Genomic DNA, 22,480 nt, shown 5'->3' on the forward strand with positions numbered 1-22,480 from the left:
AGTTTCATAAAACAATCTAAATTCGCCATCATTATTGACTTAATCTTACTATTCTGTTCTTATTTTAATGACACACACCAATTTAACTGCTGCTCAGTTACCAAAAAGTGTTTCTAATATTAATTTGGAGTTATTTCTGTCAAATGAAACAATGCTGTCCTATTACTTGTAATTTTCATGAGTCTATTTAAGTTAATTAACCAAATTAGAAAACCATAAAATCAGATGTGTTTATAGAGACCCAAAACCTTGTAATGACTTCAGTTGGAGCTTCAACACATGAAATTTTTAATTTAAAAAAAAAATTATTTTACTTAACACTGACATGATGGATCCTTTAATAAAAAGAAATTGTTACTTTAAGTTGTAACTAATATTTCTCTTGGCTGCAGTAGAAAATAATTTGCAAAATGAAAAGTTGACAAGTAAGACTGAAATAATTAATGAAGATTTAGGTCGTATTTTATTTTCCCTTATGTTCTCCATATCTGCTAATTCAACAAGATTTACATAATGTGGCATTTGAATTATGGAGAATGGAAATCTGGTAGCATTATAAAACTCTGGCCCATCTGGGAAATAATGTTGGTGCTATATTGGTTATATAAAATACCTTAAAATTTCCTGATATTTCATATGTATAGGTAAATAAAGATATTATTAGGGGGATTCTTAAAACATCTTTGTAATCGTGGTTTTATTTTACCTTTTAATCCTCTTTCAGCTTCAGAGGGGAAAATTAAGTTGGTAGTAATTATTAACCAATTTCACACAGTAGTGCTGTGGTCATTTCAGTTGTTGTTAATAATTCAATTTCTAGATCACTCCGTTAGATTTCCTTACTCAGCTGGCTTTAAAGGAGGACCCAGAAATCTATTTTAATAAGCAGCAGCAGTGATTTGGATGTAGTAGTCCCTAGGTCTCACTCTGAGAAACTTTAGAAGAGAATGTACTCCTTCAAGCTAACACACTAAAAATAACAAAATTAAATATTCCAAATACTACTGTAGCCTCCTTTATGCAACTTTAACCTTGGAATGATAGGAATGATTATCAGAGAATTTTCTCCCCATAACAGTATCGTATGCATTTAGATCTTTGCAACGTAGTTATCATAGTATCCCTGGTGCTGTACTAAGCACTTGGTACAGTATTTGGCACATAGTAGGAACTGCATAAGTATCTTGGGATGGATGAATGAAGAAAACCAAGTAGCTCCATGTTTAGGGTTCCCACGTTATCCACATGTTATCTTCTCTTTGGTTCAGCTGCCTAAGTTATGTGTACAATGTTATCTTTCTCCTTAAATTATACAGGTTTTTCGTAGAAGGGACCACATCTTGTCTATTTTCATCTCTATTTTTAACTCTTTTTTACACATACATGCCTACTAAATATTTATCAAGTAAAAAATATTTTGTGATTATTTAATTCAACATACTAGATTCTCATCTCCATGAGGACAGGGGCTTTGTCTCTCATTTTCATGGTAGTTTTATTAGAACTTACTAGCTAATGCATGTTCAGAAGCATATGAATGAATGAATGACGAATGAATTAACAAAATAAGAAATAACTTCATTTTAATTTCAGTTTTCTTAAAATTTAATTTGGGGGTTAATGAGGTTTTCTGGGTGGTAAAATTTATTTTTATAGAAGAGAAAAAAAAAATCTGCCTTGCTCTTTAAGAAGAAACTTACAGTGGAAATGTCCCTACCATTTGTAAGAGATAGAATGATAGAATTTGACAAATTCTGAAACTGATGAATCTTCAGCAGGACAGAATTTTCTATCTTAGCATTAAATAGTGTATATCAGTCATTATGAAAATATCACAATTTGAACCTATGTGGCAGTTCATAACATCCTATGAAGTAAAGATGTTTACCCATGAAAGCCTAGAGAGCCTATCAAAAATCAAGAGATTTGTTTTCCTTAGTTGAAAAATAAGGAAAACAGAATGTCCCAGTACCTGCAAAACTTTCTGAAATAAATTCTATTAGTGTAGTCTTTTTAAAATATTCTTTTTCTTTCTTTCTTTCTTTTCTTTCTTTTTTTTTTTTTGAGACAGTCTCGCTCTGTTGCCAGGCTGGAGTGCAGTGGCATCATCCCGGCTCACTGCAACCTCCGCCTCCCGGGTTCAAGTGATTCTCCTGCCTCAGCCTCCTGAGTAGCTGAGATTACAGGCACGCACCACCATGCCCAGCTAATTTTTGTATTTTTAGTAGAGACGGGGTTTTACCATGTTGGCCACGACGGTCTCAATCTCTTGACCTTGTGATCCACCCGCCTTGGCCTCCCAAAGTGCTGGGATTACAGGTGTGAGCTGCCATGCCCAGCCTTAAAATAGTCTTATTATCATATTTCTTTTCAAAACATGTTAGTATCAGTAAATAAGTTGAAGCTCTGATAAAGTATGAAATCTCAAGGTTTATGCCTTTGGTAACTGTAATTAGCTGATTAAATTTCTCCTGATGACTTGCAGTGCTTTTTGTTTTTCTGTAAACATTTTGGGTTTTTTTTTTGTTTTGTTTCATTTTGAGGAACTTCTTATCTTCTCCAAATTATCTGTTCTCCTTTACTTTGAATGTACCTAAAATAATATTAGTTATTTAAGAATTCCAGTTTCTTGAATGATTGTTATCTGAGATTTTACTGTGAATTTTAATAAGCATCTTATATGTGGAACACTTACCTTGACAAGTTTGTAGACATAAGGTTATTATGGTTTAAATATAGAGATACCTCTATGGAGGTATAGATACCTTTGTGTCACCCTATCTCCTTTCTGGTCAAATCCCAAACCTCATTTTGCTTTTCATTTTTGTTAGCCCTCAAAATGATCTTTTCTTTTACTTAGGTCAGCTCACATGAACCTATCAATTCCCTGACTAGATACAATCTTTGAATATCCTCATAAATGTGTAGCCTGCAAAAAACATGAAAGTTTTAGCTTCCAGAAAAATGTAATTAACAGAGGAGTATAGGGGAGATATTGAGAAGAGGGTCAAAGATTAGAACCTCCGAGTTGCTTGAGGCCTAAGCAGAATACTTTAGTGATTCCAGAGATTTAGATATGTGAGTTTAGTTGAAAGCAGGGGCTAGGGAAACGTTTCTTTAAGTCATTTACTGCACCCACACTTAATATCTTCAGATTGTATATTCCAGATTGTTAACAGTGTTAAAGTTGTGTAAAGTTGCTTTTATTCACACCAGATAAAATTGAAAAAGAGCAGTAGTCTATATGAAAAAAATAATTTTTATCATACTAATGGCTCTTTGGGAATGCTGGGGTTGAGCTGATTGTGATGGAAGGTAGAGGCCAGAGAAGAAACTTACAGAGGAAAGAAGGCAGGTACTGACAAGCAGCAAAGGCAAGCTGCTAAACACTCCCTAATTCTCTTCAGTTGTATTCACATCGTGCCTGGTGACTATCCCTGAAGATGCATTTTTTTCCCCACTTCTCCTTGACACAGCATTCAGACACATACCTTCCCTGTAATTCAGATATCCTCAGTCACTTCATGAATAATTCCACAGGAAGGCTTGCCACACAGAGAATTCCAGGTACTTTTATAGAAGCATTTTTGTCTCCAGCAGTCCCCTAACCTTTGTATTTTAAGTGATTGTTCTTAGACATGATTTTGTCCAAGGAAGAGTTTTCTTTATTGTTTTCAATTTCTTGAAACACCTTTATGAAATTGGAAATTTCACTGAATGTAGTAATCTTCCAGTGAGAAAACTCTCAAATATTTTTTATGCTGTCTCTATAATAAGTGACTATGATAATAAATTATGTATTCAAAAGAGAAACATACAAATTAAACTCCAAATTTTATAGACTCCACAAATGTCTATCAACTGGTAAGCTGAATTTTATTTAACTTGCCTTTTTCCTTTATACACTTTATTCTAAAATAAGGAGATGTTGGAGAATTCATAAATTTGTGATTTTGTTTTGAGAAATTAATAGTTGTTTATATGGAATGATATCCAGGCTACTATTAAGCTATAATCTAAATAATTGGAATAGTAAATAAACAGCTTTCCTTCTTTTCAGGTGATGGTGTTTGTACATGCTCGAAATGCCACTGTAAGAACAGCTATGTCTCTAATAGAAAGAGCAAAAAATTGTGGCCATATTCCCTTCTTTTCTCCTACCCAAGGACATGACTATGTACTTGCAGAAAAACAGGTAAGGAACAAATAGGACAAGAACTAAAGCAGGTAACATGCCACATATCCCAGGTATTTTATATGTGAAAGATCCACAGTCTGAAATTCCAAGAAGTTAATTTTACAGATTTATGATGTTATAATCTTGACTTTTTTCTTGACTTAATAATCTTTTATTAAAAGGTTTCACTGTATGACATAACACTTATCATTCGTTTCTATATGGTTATAATTGAAGTGTTTAGTCCTGCTCTTTAAAATATAGTTAAAATATAAAATGCAGTTAAATTTCATATCCTATGTTAACATCTAGTGGGTTTATTATTGTACTTCTAAAGAATTAATACTTTTTAAAAATTTCTCAGTTTTGATTTCTAAGGTTAATATTGATAGACATAACCTAAATAACTAAGGCTTTTTTTTTTTAAGCAATGTAAAAGAATTCTGAGCCAAAAAGTTTGTAAACAGCTGCCTTGTTATTCAGTGTACATATGCTCAAAGGACAAAAAGGTCTTGGGATCACCTGCATCCTTGTTAAAAAGGGAGACCTTTAGGCCCCAACCCAGACACACCAAACCAGAATCTACATTTTAACTAGATCCTCAGGGGATTTTGTACACATTACAGTTTAAGAAGCACTCCTCCTGGTAATTTGAGTATTGGTAGTATCTTAAGATTTATATCAGATTTTATTTTATTTAACTATATCAGGTAATTATTTAGATCAAGATCAAGACATCTTCGGGCCAAAGGTGTCTACCTGTTTTATAATTAAAGTTTTATCAGAACATAAACATACCAATTTATTTATTGTCTGACTTTTTTTGCACTACCGGAGAAGAATAGAGTTGTTGTGATAGCTACTATAAATTACTTTCTGTTTCTTTGCAGAAAAAGTATGCTGACTCCTGCTTTAAAACTGTGAAAATAAATTATGAAATAAAAAAAAATCTGTTGGCATAAAATGATAACTTTAAATTTTTCATATATATATAAAATGTAAGATTTAACTGATTGGTCACCGAACAGCTGCTAGCTGCCAGACATTGTCTTATGCCCTTTTATATTTATTATCCAAGTAAAATATATTTAATTGCAACTGTACTATAAATTTCACCATTTTATATTGATATTTTAAATTCTATCTTAAGCTGATATCAGTTGTTTTGAACATCAGACTCTCTTTCAATTTAGAAATGGAAAATTTATTTATTTTCTATATTTTTTTACTTTTGTTACATAACATTTATTGTACAGATTATACAGCTTTGTGTCCTTCCAGTTATTTATTAATCATGAATTTATGAGAGTCTTTGAAAAGTCAAGTTGGTATTCATAAGTCTTGTTTCATTTCTTTGGAAATACGAAACAACTCTATGCTGTTTAAAAACCAAACCTTGAGAGCCACCTTGTGGATTTCTGGTTTCTTTATCCATCTCAATTCGGAGAACTATTGCTAATTTAAATAATGCAGGTTTATTATTTAATTGTAGTTATTGTAATGCTTAACATTTATTAAGTGGTCACTAGTGTCGGGCATTGTGTTTATTACTGTATATAACTCATTCAATCCTTATAACCTATGATATTGCTGGTATTATCCCTTGATATGGTATATGTGTAAATCAAATATAGTATGAAATACTCTAGAGCATATTACAGTAATTTATATGGAGACATTTTCAAATGATGTTTATTTAAGGCAGTGTTACCAAGCACAAATTCACAGATCACTGTGCTGGAAGAAAAATAACAGAGAAATGGAAAGTTTTGATACAATTGGGTAGATTTGAAAATCCCTAGTCATTTTTATCATAGCTTTTTTTATATTTTTATTATACTTGATTTTTATCCTGATCCAACTATTATTGGACTTTTTTTTCCCAAGAAGAATGAATTGCACACACATTTATTAAGAACATTATCCTATTCACCATTATATTCCCAGACTTTCATAGAGTATTTGTCTGATAGTAGGTATCCCAGAATTACTTTTTTTCTTAGCTTTTATTCCTCCAAGACTGACATTACAATAGATGTTTCACTTTAATTTTCTCATCTGACCTGCACCATTGTGCTGTCCTTTAAGATTCTTATTCCCATTTTACAGATAAGGAAACGAAAACTGAGAAAGTAAATAATTTTCACAGAGAATCTTATATTAAATAGTGAAGCCATGATTTGAGTCAGTCTGACTCCAAAGTCCACCATTTTCACTGTACTGTGTCCTGTTTGTTCAAAGCAAACAGATCACGTCCAATCTGGGACTTTCTGAAGACCTTAGGGCATGGAGTCTTTTTTTTTGTTTTTTTTTAATAAAATAGAAGAACATTTCCATTTCTTCAACCTAACTATATCCCTCACTTCTCCTAAAGAGAGATTTTAAAGAGTGAAACCCTCCACAGTGCATATTGTACCAAAAGATAAGGTCATCTTTCTCAATATTTTCTCAGAGCTCTAGAATTTAAGAGTATTTGTCTAGTGCTAGTGGTACCTTCCTTCATATTTCTTGAAGTGCCTTTGAACTTAAATGGTGTTAACAGTCTAGCAATTTCAAGGGAGCTATTATCATCATGGTGGGAGACATTTCCCATGTTTTTGAAAAATGGGAAATTAAGAACCCAAACATTAAAATTTAATTAGAAGGTAAATTTAATTAAAATTTAACTAGAAAACCAGCATACACAGAAATTTAGCCTCATGCCTCCTGTTATATGACTTAATGCCTACCATGCCACAGTGATGCTTTACCCCAAGTGTTTAATGTAATCACCTCAATTCCTGACTTACCAAGATATTTAAAAGCACTTCTTTACAGTTTCATTTAATACAATATATTTTTTATTTGTATAAATAACAAAACTCCATTAAGAAAATCCTCCTTTTCTGTGTATGTGTTTGTGTGTACGCACATGTGCATGTAATAAGGCTGTTTCTATGCCTTAGCTGCAACTGAAATGATTCTTTTCTCTCTGTAAGTAATAGTTACACCTCAGGACTTCTCATATAATTTTCACCTTTAATATCAAAGTCACCCCCAGGGGAAAAACTACCTATATTTCCAGATTTGTCCACTGAAACAAGAATGTAGGGAAAGGAAAGGAAAGTCTCCCAAGAGTAGTTTAACCTTCAGAAAAGGAGCTTGGGGATCTCCCAGGACACAGGAATATCTCAGGACATACAAATGATGCCCAAACCAACAGAACACATTCACAAAAAGGTCTGGTTGTGATTTTACCTCTAGAAGGTTTATGGCCTTGAACATCTAAGCATTTCTGAAATGTACTTTCTCTTCTATCAAATGGAATAATAATGGAGTAAATAATACCTAGTCTAGTTATTTACTATGAGAAACAGAATGATGTATGAAATTATTTTGGAAACTGAACAATGATAAGACTTTACCTATCATAGAAATTTATTTTTAGAAAATATATATATACTAATAACTAAATTTCAAAATGGCAAAAGCATAATAGTGACCACTTACTACTTTTATACTCTCCCCCACAAAGACTGTCTTAAGAAACCACTGTTTTCTATAAAATAGAACATAACCTCAAGGAATAGCAGCAGTGTATGTTTATAAAAGTAAGTATATAATTAAAGATGCATATGTTTTCGTTATTAAGCCATTGTTTTCCATTGTGATTTTAATTTTAAGTTAAATGAATCCTTCAGTTAGAATTTTCAGATTCTGTTTTACTTGAGATCTCAGTCAAATCAATTTTTTCCGTTAGGGATAAATTTTTAACAGGCTTTAACTGTTCTCATACTGGATTGAGTATTCCCACCCATCCCTTTACCGTATATTTCTGATTTATGGCCCTGATGTGAGTTCAATATTTTTACATATATCAGTGATGTTAAGAGTTTGTCTTTTAGGTAGAATTTCTGTCACGTAATAAGCCTTGTGTCTGTAGTCATTGAAAATATCTGTTGAACAGTTATAGCAATAGGAAGAATCCAATAGTAATATGTCCCCTCAAGCTGCTTTAAAGTATAATTTTCTGACTTTTTATTATGTAGATCTATCAATCATTTCCTTGTTTTTATAAGTTCAGCTTTAGCCTTTGCCTAAATCAATGGCAACTGGAATCAAAGCCAATTTGATTTAGTTATCGATGCTTACTATTACAGCTTGCTTTATTTTTGCTTGAGCAGCTTTGGTGTCAATATGGCCAAGTAAAATAAGAATCATCTCTTCCTAGAATAGAAGGTATCTGTTAACTAAAGAGAGCATAACAGATTATTAGTAGCAGAAATGGTTAATAGCCCTCTTTCTCTTACTTTTTTTTTACTTTAAATATATACAAAATGTCATCTTCACAGAGTTTATTCTTTCCCTGCCATATCTTATCAACCTCTTTTCCTCTTGGAGGCTAATATAATAATTTTTTTGTCAGTTACCACCACATAGGGTGTCAAAAGTTTATTAGTATTATTTAAATAAAATGAAACAAAATTGTAAAAAAAAAAATGCAACTGTTTGCTTAATCGCATTTTTGGAAGCATGACTTTTCCATTTTCAAAGGGAGGTAACCTCATATAAAATATAAACTTTTGATCTAAGCAAACCTGTTTTTTAATGTTGATTCACACACTCTGCCTTTTTAACATCCTCAAGCCACATTTCATCACGTACAAAGTGGCAATGGTACCTATATTTTAAGATTTTTGTGGCCTGGTGCGGTGGCTCATACCTGTAATCCCAGTACTTTGGGAGGCTGAGATGGGCAGGTCACCTGAGGTCAGGAGTTTGAGATCAGCTTGGCAACATGACGAAACCCTGTCTCTACTAAAAATACAAAAAATGCCACTCATGGTGGCACGCATCTGTAGTCCCAACTACTTGGGAAGGCTGAGGCAGGAGAATCGCCTGAACCTGGGAGGCAGAGGTTGCAGTGAGCCAAGATCATGCCACTGAGACTCCAACCTGGGTGACAGAGGGAGACTCTGTCTCAAAAAAAAAAAAAAAGAAAAATTCTGTAATAAATAAGGTAACATATACCTTGCCTAACACATGGTGGAAATTCTGTAAATGTTTACCCATACGCTTTGAAGAGGAAGAAGACAACAGTTTTAAACAATAATAGATGTGACAAAAATTAAATTTAATGCTTTGGAACAATAAAAAATAATGTTGAATTGTAAAAAGCAATAAGGTTGGTAGAAATATTAGGAACAGCAACAACAGACTAGTTAATATCTACGTCTTTACATGTACACTTGTTAAATTTAATAACTTAAAACATGAAGTAAAATAAGCAAAAAGAAGAAATAAAGTGGGTAAACAAACTTTTGATGAAAAACAATTCTTAAAAAATTATGTAACATATATTCATCAATATATTATCAAAATCTAAACATAATAGTACCCAATTCTGAAGATGATTTGAGGAGATTTTTTGTGGTATTGATCAATACTTTAAAAAAAAAATTGGTAATAGATTTTAAAAGCCAAGCCAAGGTTCTTATTCCAGACCTTTTAACTTTGAAATTCTAAACCTGGGAATTTTTCAAAGGAAAGATTAAAAGAAAAAGTTAATATACACCAAGGTTAAACAGTTCAGATGAAATGTAAAAGAGAAGCAGATTAATTCAAGCCAGTAATTTTAGATTTCAATAGGCAGCAACAGGGAAACGACATTCCAAAGAGAGAAGAAAGAGAACACGGGCAAAGGGAAACTCTGGGTTTATTTGGAGAATAAGAATGTTCTCTATTCACCAGAATGTAAGGTGCATGGAGGGCTAGACATGGTCAGACAATGGAAGACTTCAAATTCTATGCCTAGACTTTTAGACTTTATAAGCAGTGAGAAGCTATTGAAGATTGTTGAAGAGTCAAATTGTGTGACCAAAATTCACGTACTGAAAAGTAGGATTCAGTTTCTTCCAAGCAAGGGAAATTTTCATGGCAAATGTGTTCATTTCAATGTGGTCTAATATATGGTCTAACATTATTCACTTTGAATAAGTGAGACTCTTTTTAAAGAACATAGTAAATAGCATTGAAATTTTATCCTTGTTTCTTATTACTTTTAAGGAAATTTTGATTGTAGCAATTTTCATTTCTGTGCTTTAAGATGCATTTTAGAAGCATAGAATACATTTCTTACAATAAATTAATACATCTTGTTAAGGAATCATGCTGTTTTGAAAAAGTATGTTAATTAGAATGTTGTTTTTCACTCATTTGAGAATACTTGAGTAACGGAAGCACTCTAAAGACATCAGATTAATAAATAATGTTATAAATTCCTAGGGATAGAGAGATGTGTAATGATAAAATTTAAAATCAAAAACATTTCATATTGTGATTTCATTTTTTAAATTTTTCTCTTTACAGATGGCCAAATGAATTAAAATAATGCAATTTTAGATAAGATTTATCTTTTTCTAATTAGGATCCTCTCTCTGGAATGCCAACTTATTTCTATTAATAATCAGGACAGCCTATATGGGAACCAGGATCATCTTTCAAGGAATATGATATGAAACAGAGCAAATGGCACTTTCTTTCTCACAAGTTAAAATGCATAATTAACACAGAATAACATATAGAAATTAGTTATTGGGATTAGGCTGGTCTGGGTGATTGTGACTTGTTTATATACACATGAGCCTTAAACTGTTTTTCATCATGGTCACTCAGCAAATATTTACTCAGTGTAAGCTGGTTACCAGTCACTTTAATAGATCAATGGGTATCAATATAAATAAAGTGCTGTCAACCTGTTTATATTGGATTGAAGTAGACACATGTATCACTTATGATTTAGTAAAAGGAAACAGAAACCATTCTAGGTACATTTTAAATAGAAAAGAATTTGTATAAGAAATTAGGTACTTACTGGAAATTTGGTAAAATCAGAGGAGTAGAAGTTCAGGGCTACTACTACAACTCTTGAATTTAACCAGTTACATGATGGTGATTAGCAGTTAAAAAGCCACAGCTATTACTACAGATGCCTTCCAACATTCATGAACACACTAGAAAACCAAATTTTGAATGTATAGTTCATCCGTTAAAACTTTCAACCCTTCTGTCTCCAAAATCTTGCTTGCCAGAAAAATACAGCAATAGATAGTTATCTCTTCATTTCCGTCATTCAGATCTTGCCTGAATGCTTTTAATTAGCACAATGGGCTTTATCATCTAGTACCCTTACTACATGAGATCTGGGAAATTATATTCCGGTCCAGGCAATACAGTAAGGCTCCTAGAAGGAGGTAAGAGCAGATATTATATGTAGACTAATATTTGCTTTGAGTGGAAGTGGAAATACTTTTAGGGAGGAAAAAGTAGTCATCCCTTTACGCTTATGGAGCTTATATTCTGGAAGGACAGAAAGATTAAACAACTAATTAAATACTTGATTTTAATTACATTTGAAATAAATAATAAAGAGGGATAAAGTCCTAAGAAAAAATTGAGTTGGAGAATCTGATCTAGACCCATGGTGTTAGAGGATGGTGTTCACCAACAAAGTGACATTTAAGCTGATCTGAAGGCTATGAGTTGACAAATAAAAGAGGACAGACAAGTATTCAAAGAAAAGGCTGACATAAAAAAAAAAAAATGCACATTGAAGCAAATAAGAAAAACAAGTCAAAATGACTGAAATGTAAAGAGTGATAGGGAGTGGCAGATGGCAACTATGTGCCATGAGTCTAATCTAGGCAAGGACCAGATATAATACCCTCAATTGCTTGCTACCATTTTTTTAAAAATCATGTTATTTAATCATGTATTTGTGTTAGTTCAGAAGTAAATGTTGGGAAGTAGTTACATTTTAACCTTGTTTTTAAAAGCATTTACATTGTGTTTTTTCTCTCATGAGTAGGAAAATGTGATGTAAAGGCATGGAAGGAAATTCTGCATGCTTTCACTGGGGAAAAGGAATATAATGCCTTACTTGTGTTGATGGATTATCTTGGCAGTTGCCCATTCCATTTGAATTTGACCGACTATAAAGCCCTGTGTGGAAAGTTCACTTGTGAAAACTGGAAAGATAAAGTCAGAGGAAACCAAACTTAGACCGTTGGGAAACTACATACCTTACTTCCTTTACCTTTTCACAGCTGGTATTCTTTTGTGCTGAATTTCCATGTGTAGAAACACTTTATCCAGTGAGCATAGTATTGGATCTCAAATGGCTTCTGTGGAGAATCCAAATTGTCTGTTCACAGAATGTGAACAAGATAAAGTATATCTCTGTAGTTATTCAGACAATAGCAAAACCTGGACTCCATGTAGTGCTAGCTTTGGAGAACCGAGTAGAAAAAGCAGTGATTTTTCTGATGCCTTAGAAAGCAGCAGGCATCTTATAGTAAACAAGTTCAGCTCCATAACTTATGGTCTTAACCATCTCTTCTCCCTTCATTTCTCCAAACAAAACTTCTTTTAAAAAGCTTCTTATATTTCTTTTGAGGAAAGACTTGTACAACCACCATTGTTTGCCTGTGTGCATGGGTATATGTTTTAATACAGAAAAATTGCATCATGTTGTATATACCTTTTTGTCTTTTTCTTTTTCACTTAGTAATATATCAAGGAGGTCTTTCCAAATCAACTCAGAAAGATGGGTTTCATTCTTTTAGCAACTGTGTAATATGCCACAATGCGGATGTTACAATAATTCATTTACTGAATCCTCTATTGAGGGATACTTTTGTTGTTTCCAGTTACCTTTGATTGTTAACAATGCTACAGTACACATTTTTACTCCTACTCTTGCAATGATATACATTAGAAAAATTCCTAGCACTGAAATTTATCTATCATGTACTACATGCATTTAAAACTTTGATGAGTGGCCCCAAATTGCCTCATGGAGATATTGTTCCAATTTATACTTCCTCCAGCAGTTGTTACAGGTGGCCCTCCATGTCCATGGCTTCCATGAATTCAGCCAACTGTGGATTAAAATAATTTGGGGGAAAAAAAAGATGGTTGTATCTGTACTGAACATGCACAGATGACTTTTTCTTGTCATTATTCCCTAAACAATACAGTATAACTACTTATATAACTCTTAAATTGTATTAGGTATTATGAGTAATCTAGAGATGATTTAAAGTATACAGGAAGACCATGTAAATTATATGTAAATATCATACCATTTTATATAAGGTACTTAAGCATCCATGGTTTGTGGTGTCTACAGGGGAAGAGACGGTGTTCCTTGAATCAGCCCCCTACGGATACCATGGGAAGACTGTACTTTACCCCACATAACTTTGCCAGCACTGGGTAGTATTAACGTTTTTAAGTTTATAACAGATTAACAGGCAAAAAATGGTACTTCATTATTATTTTGGTTGGCATTTCTTTAATTATGAGTGAGACTGAGCATTTTTTACGTTGCCTATTTGTATTTCCTACTCTTTAAATTGTTCATAATCTTGGCCCATTATGTACTAAACTGCATGTTTAGTACAACATGTTACATAAACTTTTTCTATTTAACCCTTGATGTTTATTTTTGTTTATTTATGATTATTTTTTACTATGTAGAAATTCTGAAAATTTATTTATGGTCTCTGGGTTTTATGTCTTGCATATAAAAGCTATACACCTACTTCATCTGTGATTTCTTCAAGCCTTATATTTTATTTTTATTATTAAATACTTGATGTTTCTGGAACTTATTCCAGATAGTGGTGGGCCCATCATCTTTTCCTAAATACCGTTTTTTCTGTTGATTAAAAAATTTAATATACAATATTCTCATATTTACTTGAGTCATTTCTAAAATTTCTCTTCTGTGTCATTGATCTTATTGTTTCTTCTTTTTTATCAAACTGTTTTACTTATTTTGTTTTCGTAGAATTCTCCATAACTGGTTGGATTAAACATCCTGATTATTCTTCAATTGTAGAATTTCTCCCGGATAAATTTTCAGTCTTACTTTTCAGGATGAATTTTAGTATTCCCTCTGGGAAATCATGTTATATTTTAGTTGAGTTAGTGCATTGATTTTACACATTTAGTTAATGAGAAATGGTATTTTTGCCAAATCAAGTTTTCCCATCTCAAAATTAAATATATTATTTCTTGAATGTTCTTCAGCAATATTATAAAACTTTATATAGATCCTCCCTCTTATTATTTCTGTTTTTGCTCTTATAAGTGTGATTTTTTCACTTATTTTATGAGTTATTATCTGTATATATAGTGTATATATGTCTTTTTATAAAACGTTTATAAAATATATTTTTATAATATTAAAGATTAATATTTTATATTAAAATTAAAGAAAAGAAAATATATTTCTTTCCATTTTTAAAATATATATAATATAAAAAATATTTTACATTATATTAAGGAAAAGAAAAATATTTTCATAAAAGAAATACTTTTATAAAATATTAAATTTTTGAGACTATCATCTTTCCAAATTCTTTTGTTATTTTATTTAGTATATTTTAGTCAGTACCCAATTTTCTAAATAAACATTTACTTTATCTACAACAAATAATTACTTTATACTTTTTCAGTATTTATATTCTTTATTATTTTCTCATGTCTAGCATTGTCTGGAACATCAATAGGCTGATACCAAATAACCTTGCCTACTCCCTAATTTTAATTAGTATACTCTGAATGTTCACTATTAAGCATAGTTTGAGATGTATATCGTCATCTGTAATCATCAGGACTGAATGTAGCCTTTTGTCAAAATTCAATGTCTGCACACCATCATGCATATTAAATATTTAATGTTTAATATAAATATTAAATTTACAAAATTTAATATTTAATAAAATATTATAATTATTTAATAATTTTTTGAATTATTAAATATGTTAATATATTAAGTGCAATGCCCTTGCATTCTGGGTTGAAGAATACTTAGTTGTGGCATTTTGTTTTAATGTATTGATAAATTCTATTTTCTAAAGTTCTTTACTATTTAGATTAATATTTATAAGAGAGATATTGTTATTGTATTCACTTTTCTGCTTTGTCAGGTTTTAATATCAGTGCCATTATTGTCGCCTGTAGAATCAGTCTCAGTGTTCTCTTTCTGTCCTCTAGAGTCTCTTAATAGCATTAGAATTAATTCATCTTTAAAAATTTGAAAGCCCAGCTATTAAATTTAACTCTTAAATTTTCTTTTCATTATTTTTATCATTATATATAAAGTTTTCTGTCACTTCTAGGATAAATATTAGTAACAATATTTTCCTAGAAAGTCATCCATTCCAAACAGTTTAAGTGAAATGCACTGAATTTTACAAAGTGCTCTTTTCTGATTCTTTTCTGATTCTTTTAAATTGTAGTATTATTTCTTTTATATTCGTTTAAATTGTGGTATTTTCATTTTTCTGACATTGGGTCTTGTGCTTGTGCTGTTGTACTTGTGTACAGCTATACAGATTATTTTACTTAAAGACCAGATAGTAAACATTTTAAGCTTGTAGACATATGATCTCTCCCACAACTATTCATTCAGCCCTCCTGTTGTAGCTCAAGCAGCCTTAGACAATCTATAGCAAATTGATATGGCTGTTTTCCAATAAGTTTTATTTACAAAAGCAGGCAGTTAGCACATAGTTTTCCAGCTCCTTCTCTAGTCAGTAATGACCACTGTCTATTTTTTGTTTTTTTTCTTTTAAAGTAAGAGTGTTAATTTTTTTCTCAGTTTCACAATCTTTAAATCATTGGTTCTATTTTAACTTTATTAGGGCTTTCCTTTTTATTACCTTAGGTTTGTTTTATTTTTGTTTTTGTAGATTCTTGAGTTAGATGCTTAATTCACTTACTACGTATTCTTCTTTAGTTACATAAGTATTTCAGGTGTGATGTTTTCTCATAGTATAACTTTACTCTGTCCTATTATGATATGTAGTGTTTTCATTAATTTTTAGACTTTTGCAGTTTTAATTTCTCCTTTGTTTTTGAAGAAAGCCAAGATATACAGACACACACACACACACATACAGAGCATTGCCTCTGTGTGTGTGTTATTTATGATTATTACTATTATTTTATTTTTGAGACAGAGTTTTTGCTTTTGTTGCCCAGGCTGGAGTGCAATGGCGAATCTTGGCTCACTGCAACCTCCGCCTCCCAGGTTCAAGTGATTCCTGCCTCAGCCTCTCGAGTAGCTGGTACTACAGGCACACACCACCATGCTCGGCTAATTTTTGTATTTTTAGTATAGACTAAGTTTTGTATTTTTAGTATTTCACCATGTTTGCCAGGCTAGTCTCAAACTCCTGACCTCAGGTGATCCACCCACCTCAGCCCCCCAAAGTGCTGGGATTACAGGCGTGAGCCCCTGCTCCCAGCCTGTGTTATTTTATTCACATGTTTTACACCTGAACGTGTCCTCTCATCTCACTCTGAATGTTCTTATAGTGCTACCTAACTGGTCTCCCTTATTTCTCTCCTCCTCAGAAATCTTCAGTGGCTTCCCATTTATTTAGAAGAGAAGCCCAAGTCTTTATAATGGATCACTTCAAACTCATGCATGAAATATAATTTACTTCTGACCTTCTTAGTACCTAGTTTAAGGCACATCATTAGCTCTCCTCATCCTGTTTACCTTATCATATATTCAGTGCACCAAGATAAGGATTAGCTTGAAACAATTCTAACTCCTTTTCTTTTATGTAATGTTCATCCTCCTTTCTAGACAGTCATCCAGTCTTGGTTACTTTCCAGCCAACTTTCACCTTGACTTTGTTTGGTTATTTCTGTTTCCCCTGCCTCCGTCTTCCCCTGCAGATTGCTGTAGTGGCCGATACCTGCTCAGTCTTAGCACAACTGTGAAGTTACCTCTCTAAAGAACAAATCTGACACTCCTTAAAAACTTAGATTGACTCCTTTTCCACCTATGTTTGAGACAATGTAAAGCCTGACCCCAATCCTTTTTTCTAGCTTAATTTTCTTAATTTTTATCCCACACCCTCTGAACAGAATGCCCTCCAAACACACTGTGTGTGTTTAAGCATTCCCTCTTTAACCATTCCCAGCTTAGGTATTTATATATCCTGCTGCCTACCTTTCACCATTTAGCAGGCTATCCCTTGTCCTTCAAGACCCACATTTCACATTTTCTGTAAAGACTTCTTTGATCAAACTATCAGATCACTGATTCATTCATCCAAGGAACGTGTAGTATCAGTATGAAGAAGGCACCCTGCCATATGTTAGCAATACAAATGTAAATAAGACATACTTTTGTTATAAATGACAGTATCATAAATGTCATAAATAACAAAGTTTCATCTTGGTCCATGTACCTCTATCATAAACACATTATATTTAATAGAAATCATTTGTATATGAGTCTGTCCTTACCAGTCTGCAAATTATCCAAAGCTCAGATTTTGTCTTAAATTTCTTTGAATTCCTAGGATCTAATATATTATAAATACGTGTTTCTTATTTAATTGACCTCTCTGATTCTTTACAGTGCTTTTTTTTTTTGTCTGTTAGTGACTATCATGTTTCGTAAATCTGTTAGGAGGCACTCTTCTTACGAATGTAAATAATTTAGTGCAATAACAAATACAAGGTTGCTTAGTACTAAATAGTCTCATGAGGTCAAATTGTACAGCTGTATTACAAACAGGTGGAGAAAAGCATCACTGCAAATATTCTTCTGTAAAAAACTTCATTCCTTATACTTTTGTGTGCAGTAGAATAACTTGAGGAGCTGATTAGATATGCACATCCAAAAACATGAAAGATGTTTAACATCATTAACTGTTGGCCGGGCGCGGTGGCTCAAGCCTGTAATCCCAGCACTTTGGGAGGCCGAGGCGGGCGGATCACGAGGTCAGGAGATCGAGACCATCCTGCCTAACACAGTGAAACCCTGTCTCTACTAAAAAATACAAAAAACTAGCCGGGTGAGGTGGTGGGCGCCTGTAGTCCTAGCTACTCGGGAGGCTGAGGCAGGAGAATGGCGTAAACCCGGGAGGCGGAGCTTGCAGTGAGCTGAGATCTGGCCACTGCACTCCAGCCTGGGCGACAGAGTGAGACTCCGTCTCAAAAAAAAAATCATTAACTGTTAAACAAACTTATGTTAAAACCATGGTAAGATGCCACCACACACCTATTACAATGGCTAAAATAAAAAATAATAATTATGTAATATATGGGAATCTGGCAAGTATGGGAAGCAACTGGAACTGTCATACAATGCTGATGCAAATGCAAAATGTTAAAATTCTCCAGAAATGCTTTGGCATTTTTTATAAAATTAAACATACATTTACCATATGACCTAAAAGTTTCATTCCTGGTATTTACTTTGGAGGAATGAAATCATATCCACATATACAAAAAGCGTACATAAATGTTTATAAATGTTATGGTTATAATTGTGAAAACTGGAAACAACCCTCATGTCGTTCAGTGAGAGGTCCGATTAACAGACTGTAATGTGCCCATCTGTAGCACCGTGGAATACTACTCAGCAATAAAAAGGAATGAGCTATTGATATATGCAACAACTTAGATGAATCTCAAAGTCATTAATCTGGGTGACAGAAACCAATTTCAAAATTTATATGCTTTCTGACTCAATTTGTGTAATGGTCTCGGAGAGAGAAAACTATACTGTTGGAGTACAGATTAGTGGTAGTAGTTGGGAAAAGTTTAACTGTAAAGAAATCACATGAGGGGATTTTTTAGGGTGGAGAAACTCTTCTTGATTATGATGGTAGTTATGCAAATCTAACACAAACGTGTTAAAATTCTTAAATGTGTACACTAAAAGTGGAAAAATAGTTTTGCTTTATGATGATTTTTAAAATCAGATTTTAAAATCAGATGAGGAACATCCCTGGGCCTCATCTCCAGGGATTCCAGTTCATTTTTTTTTTCTTTTCTTTTCTTTTCTTTTTTTCTTTTTTCTTTTTTTTTTTTTTTTTTTTTTTTTTTTTTTTTTTTTTTTTGAGACTGTCACCCAGGCTGGAGTTCAGTGGCGCGATCTTGGCTCACTGCAGCCTCTGCCTCCTGGGTTCAAGTGATTCTCCTGTCTTAGCCTCCTGAGTAGCTGGGACTACAGGCACACGCCACCACACCCGGCTATTTTTTTTTTTTTCTTTCAGTAGAGATGGAGTTTCACTGTGTTAGCCAGGATGGTCTTGATCTCGTGACCTCGTGATCTGCCCACCTCACCCTCCCAAAGTGCTGGGATTACAGGCGTGAGCCACTGTGCCCAGCCAGATTCCAGTTCATTTTTCTTGTGAGCTAAGGCAGACCACATATGGAAAATTCAGATTCAAAGATAGTTAAGAATAAAAAACCCAGACTTATTTTAAGATTGTTGTCACTTCAAGTCTGTAATAAACCATTAAAAATAAAACAATGCACACGGTATGCAAGAATAGAAGTAGAAGTGACTCCTACCTCCTCCTAGTTCCTCACAGAGACCAGAGAGATATACCCAGTTGGTGGCCACTGGTGCTGGTTGAATGTGAAACCCATGTGATCATGTGGGAGGTACTATGTCACTACTCCAAGATCCACCTGCTACTTTATAAGAAACATGTCTATCACAGATACATACTTCCCTTGTTTAACTTCTTACTGTGTCATTGGTGCCACAGCAGGCCTAGCCATGTTTTACCTCAGGTGGGGTTTGACTAAGGAATCTATATTTATAAGAAGGACAGCAGAACATTTCAATGCAGGGAGTCCACAGATAGCAGACTTCACCTAAAACCAAACAGCAATCCAGCAATATGATTTGTACAGAATATCACCTCCAACCAATAGTTTTAGTTTCCTCTATTGGCTTTGAATGTCCACTCTTAAATATTAGAGAAGAAATGAAGTAAGTGAAATGTTTCTCCTCTCCCTACCTTTAGCCTCTGAAGGAGCTCTTAGCAAATACACCACAATTAGACTTTTTTCCATGTTCGTAAGAGCTGCTTTAAGATTACAGTGACAATATCACTTGTCTGAAAAGGTGAAAGCTGAGACAATGAGATCCAATTGTAATTAATTGTAAAGTATATGTATAAAATAATTTCTAACAGGCTGACTGCACTGCACAAGAATAAAATAAGAATACACCCCCTTGAAACTTTAAGAAGCTCTCCTGTTTTATGTTTATATATTGTTTTTTGTTTTGGACCCTAAAGAGGCTCAAAATGTGTAAGTTGTTATTTACTTGGCTGGCCACTAGATGGTGTGGTTTGTTAATGCATTACTTTTGGTTTTATAATTAAGGCAGATTTCATGGAACGCTATTTTCTTAGATAATTTTATTAAATATTATTAACTTAGAAGTTTAAAATTTTAAGTGACCTGAGAGATAATCAGTATGGCAAAGTCTCGACTGGAACCCTAGTCCCCTAAAATCTTACTCCCTGCCATTGTCCAGCCCTTAAGTAAAAAGTGTGGGGAAAAAACTGTTCAAAAAGAAGCTCTTGAATTGATCATGAGATTTTGAGACCAATAGCAAACAAACACATGATGTGATGGCCAAACAGAAGCTTTAACTATGTAAACATTTCTTTAAATGTTAGTTCTTCATAAAAATTCTGTCTGTTGTATAGTGAATCTTCAGTGAGTCTTTTACGACCTTCTGCTACAGCAGTTACACAGGTGGCATATAAGTATACTAAATCTCACCTCTGGACTCCGAGTAAGCCACAGAACAGAAGTAATGTTGTTACAGTAGTCCCCCCTTATCCATGGGGCATATTTCCAAGATATGAAACCACAGATACTAGTGAACTAACTTGATTGCTGTCAATTAAGATACATTTCTGTTCATGTCTTCCACCCACAAATTTAATGCCTTTTTCCTCTTAACTAAGTAGGTATCAAACACTGTAGCTGTAACTTTTGCAATTTGAAACATTAATAACATGAATTTCTTTTTTCTTCTTTGCAACTTCACGAATAGAAGATTTGTTGCTCTTACCATCAATTTTAGCAATCAGCATACAATTTTGTTTTTCTCCTTAAGTTGAAAACTTTCACCTTTTCACTTAAAGGAAACACTTTATGGCTTCTCTCTGGCAAATTCAAATTGCCAGCATCACTAATGTTACACTTTAGGGCCATTATTAAGTAAAATAAGGGTGACTTGCAAACGCTGGGATACTTAAACAGTCAATCTGATAACCAGGCCTACTACTAAGTGACTAATGAGTGAGGAGTGTCTACAGCTTATATATGCTGAACAAAGTGATGATTCATTTTCTGGGCTGGATGGAATAGGACAGTGTGAGATTTCATCAAGCTACTCAGAAGAGCACGCAACTTAAAACATGATTTATTTATTTCTGGAATATTCTATTTAATATTTTTGGACCACAGTTGATCTCAGGTAATGGAAACCACAGAAAGCAAAACTACAGATAAGGAAGGACTACTGTATACTCAATGCATATGTGTAGTTGAGGAGCTAAAACAGATGGTCAACTTGCTATCAAAGATCACCAAGAACACAACTGTAGGTGAACAAAGCTGGCTTTATTGACTCACTGCAATGAGGAACATCACAGGGGAAGCATCATGGGGATCTCAATAAGAAAGGAGAAGGACTCAAAGGCAGTGGGTCTGGAATAAAAGTGTAAAGGCTCTGAAGTAGATATGGACTTGTCAGAAAATATACTCAGAAAAGCCAGCCATTGTGGCTGAGGTAGATGAGGTAAGGAAATGAGATTGATTTTTGTAGGGCCTTGCACTGTAATGACTGGCCTTTACTCTTAAGGAGTTAAGAAGCTGCTGAGATTTAGTTTTATTTTGAATAGCATATTTTTTGAAGGCTAAGAAACATGTAATACTGACTGATTGCAAAAAGAGACTTCTGGATGAAAGAGACACTTGCTTTTCACCTCTTTTCTTTTTAATTTTGTGACATATTTTGTTATTACCTATTTTTTAAGATAAGTAACATTATTTTTTATTATTTTATATAAAGCATTGTATACTAAGACTTAGTAATACCTTAAGATGCTTAAAAATAATTTTCTGATTTCTTTGATAAAACTCATACAACAGGAATGCTAAATAACAATTGCTTTTAAATGCTAAATAATACTCTTATGCTTTCTTGGTGTCTAGGTGCAAAGGTCGAGAAATAAGCAAGTACGAGAATTATTCCCAGATGGTTTTAGTATTCATCATGCAGGAATGCTTCGGCAGGACAGAAATTTAGTTGAAAACTTGTTTTCTAATGGGCATATCAAAGTCCTAGTGTGTACAGCTACATTAGCCTGGGGTGTCAATCTTCCCGCCCATGCTGTTATTATTAAGGTAAGAGCTTACCTTCCTTGATATATGGATTTGTGTGTGTCTTAAAGCAAGCCTCTTGGTTGA

The 22,480-nt window shown here is 33.3% G+C and overlaps 1 protein-coding gene across 8 annotated transcripts in view; it reads left to right on the forward strand.

Annotated features, from left to right (window-relative positions):
- Positions 1-22,480, forward strand: part of ASCC3 (activating signal cointegrator 1 complex subunit 3) — a 372,625-nt gene that overhangs the window by 195,803 nt on the left and 154,342 nt on the right. For all 8 annotated transcript variants that reach the window (XR_012433590.1, XM_005552273.4, XM_074037396.1 and 5 more), the window contains 2 exons: positions 4,061-4,195; positions 22,226-22,417. Coding sequence is in view for 7 of the 8 variants with exons in the window: in XM_005552273.4 (XP_005552330.3) it covers positions 4,061-4,195; positions 22,226-22,417 (327 nt within the window). In the remaining variant the exon portion in view is untranslated. The remainder of the gene's footprint in view (positions 1-4,060; positions 4,196-22,225; positions 22,418-22,480) is intronic.

Source organism: Macaca fascicularis, chromosome 4 (assembly GCF_037993035.2).
Source record: "Macaca fascicularis isolate 582-1 chromosome 4, T2T-MFA8v1.1".
In the NCBI taxonomy this organism is placed as follows: Eukaryota; Metazoa; Chordata; class Mammalia; order Primates; family Cercopithecidae; genus Macaca; species Macaca fascicularis.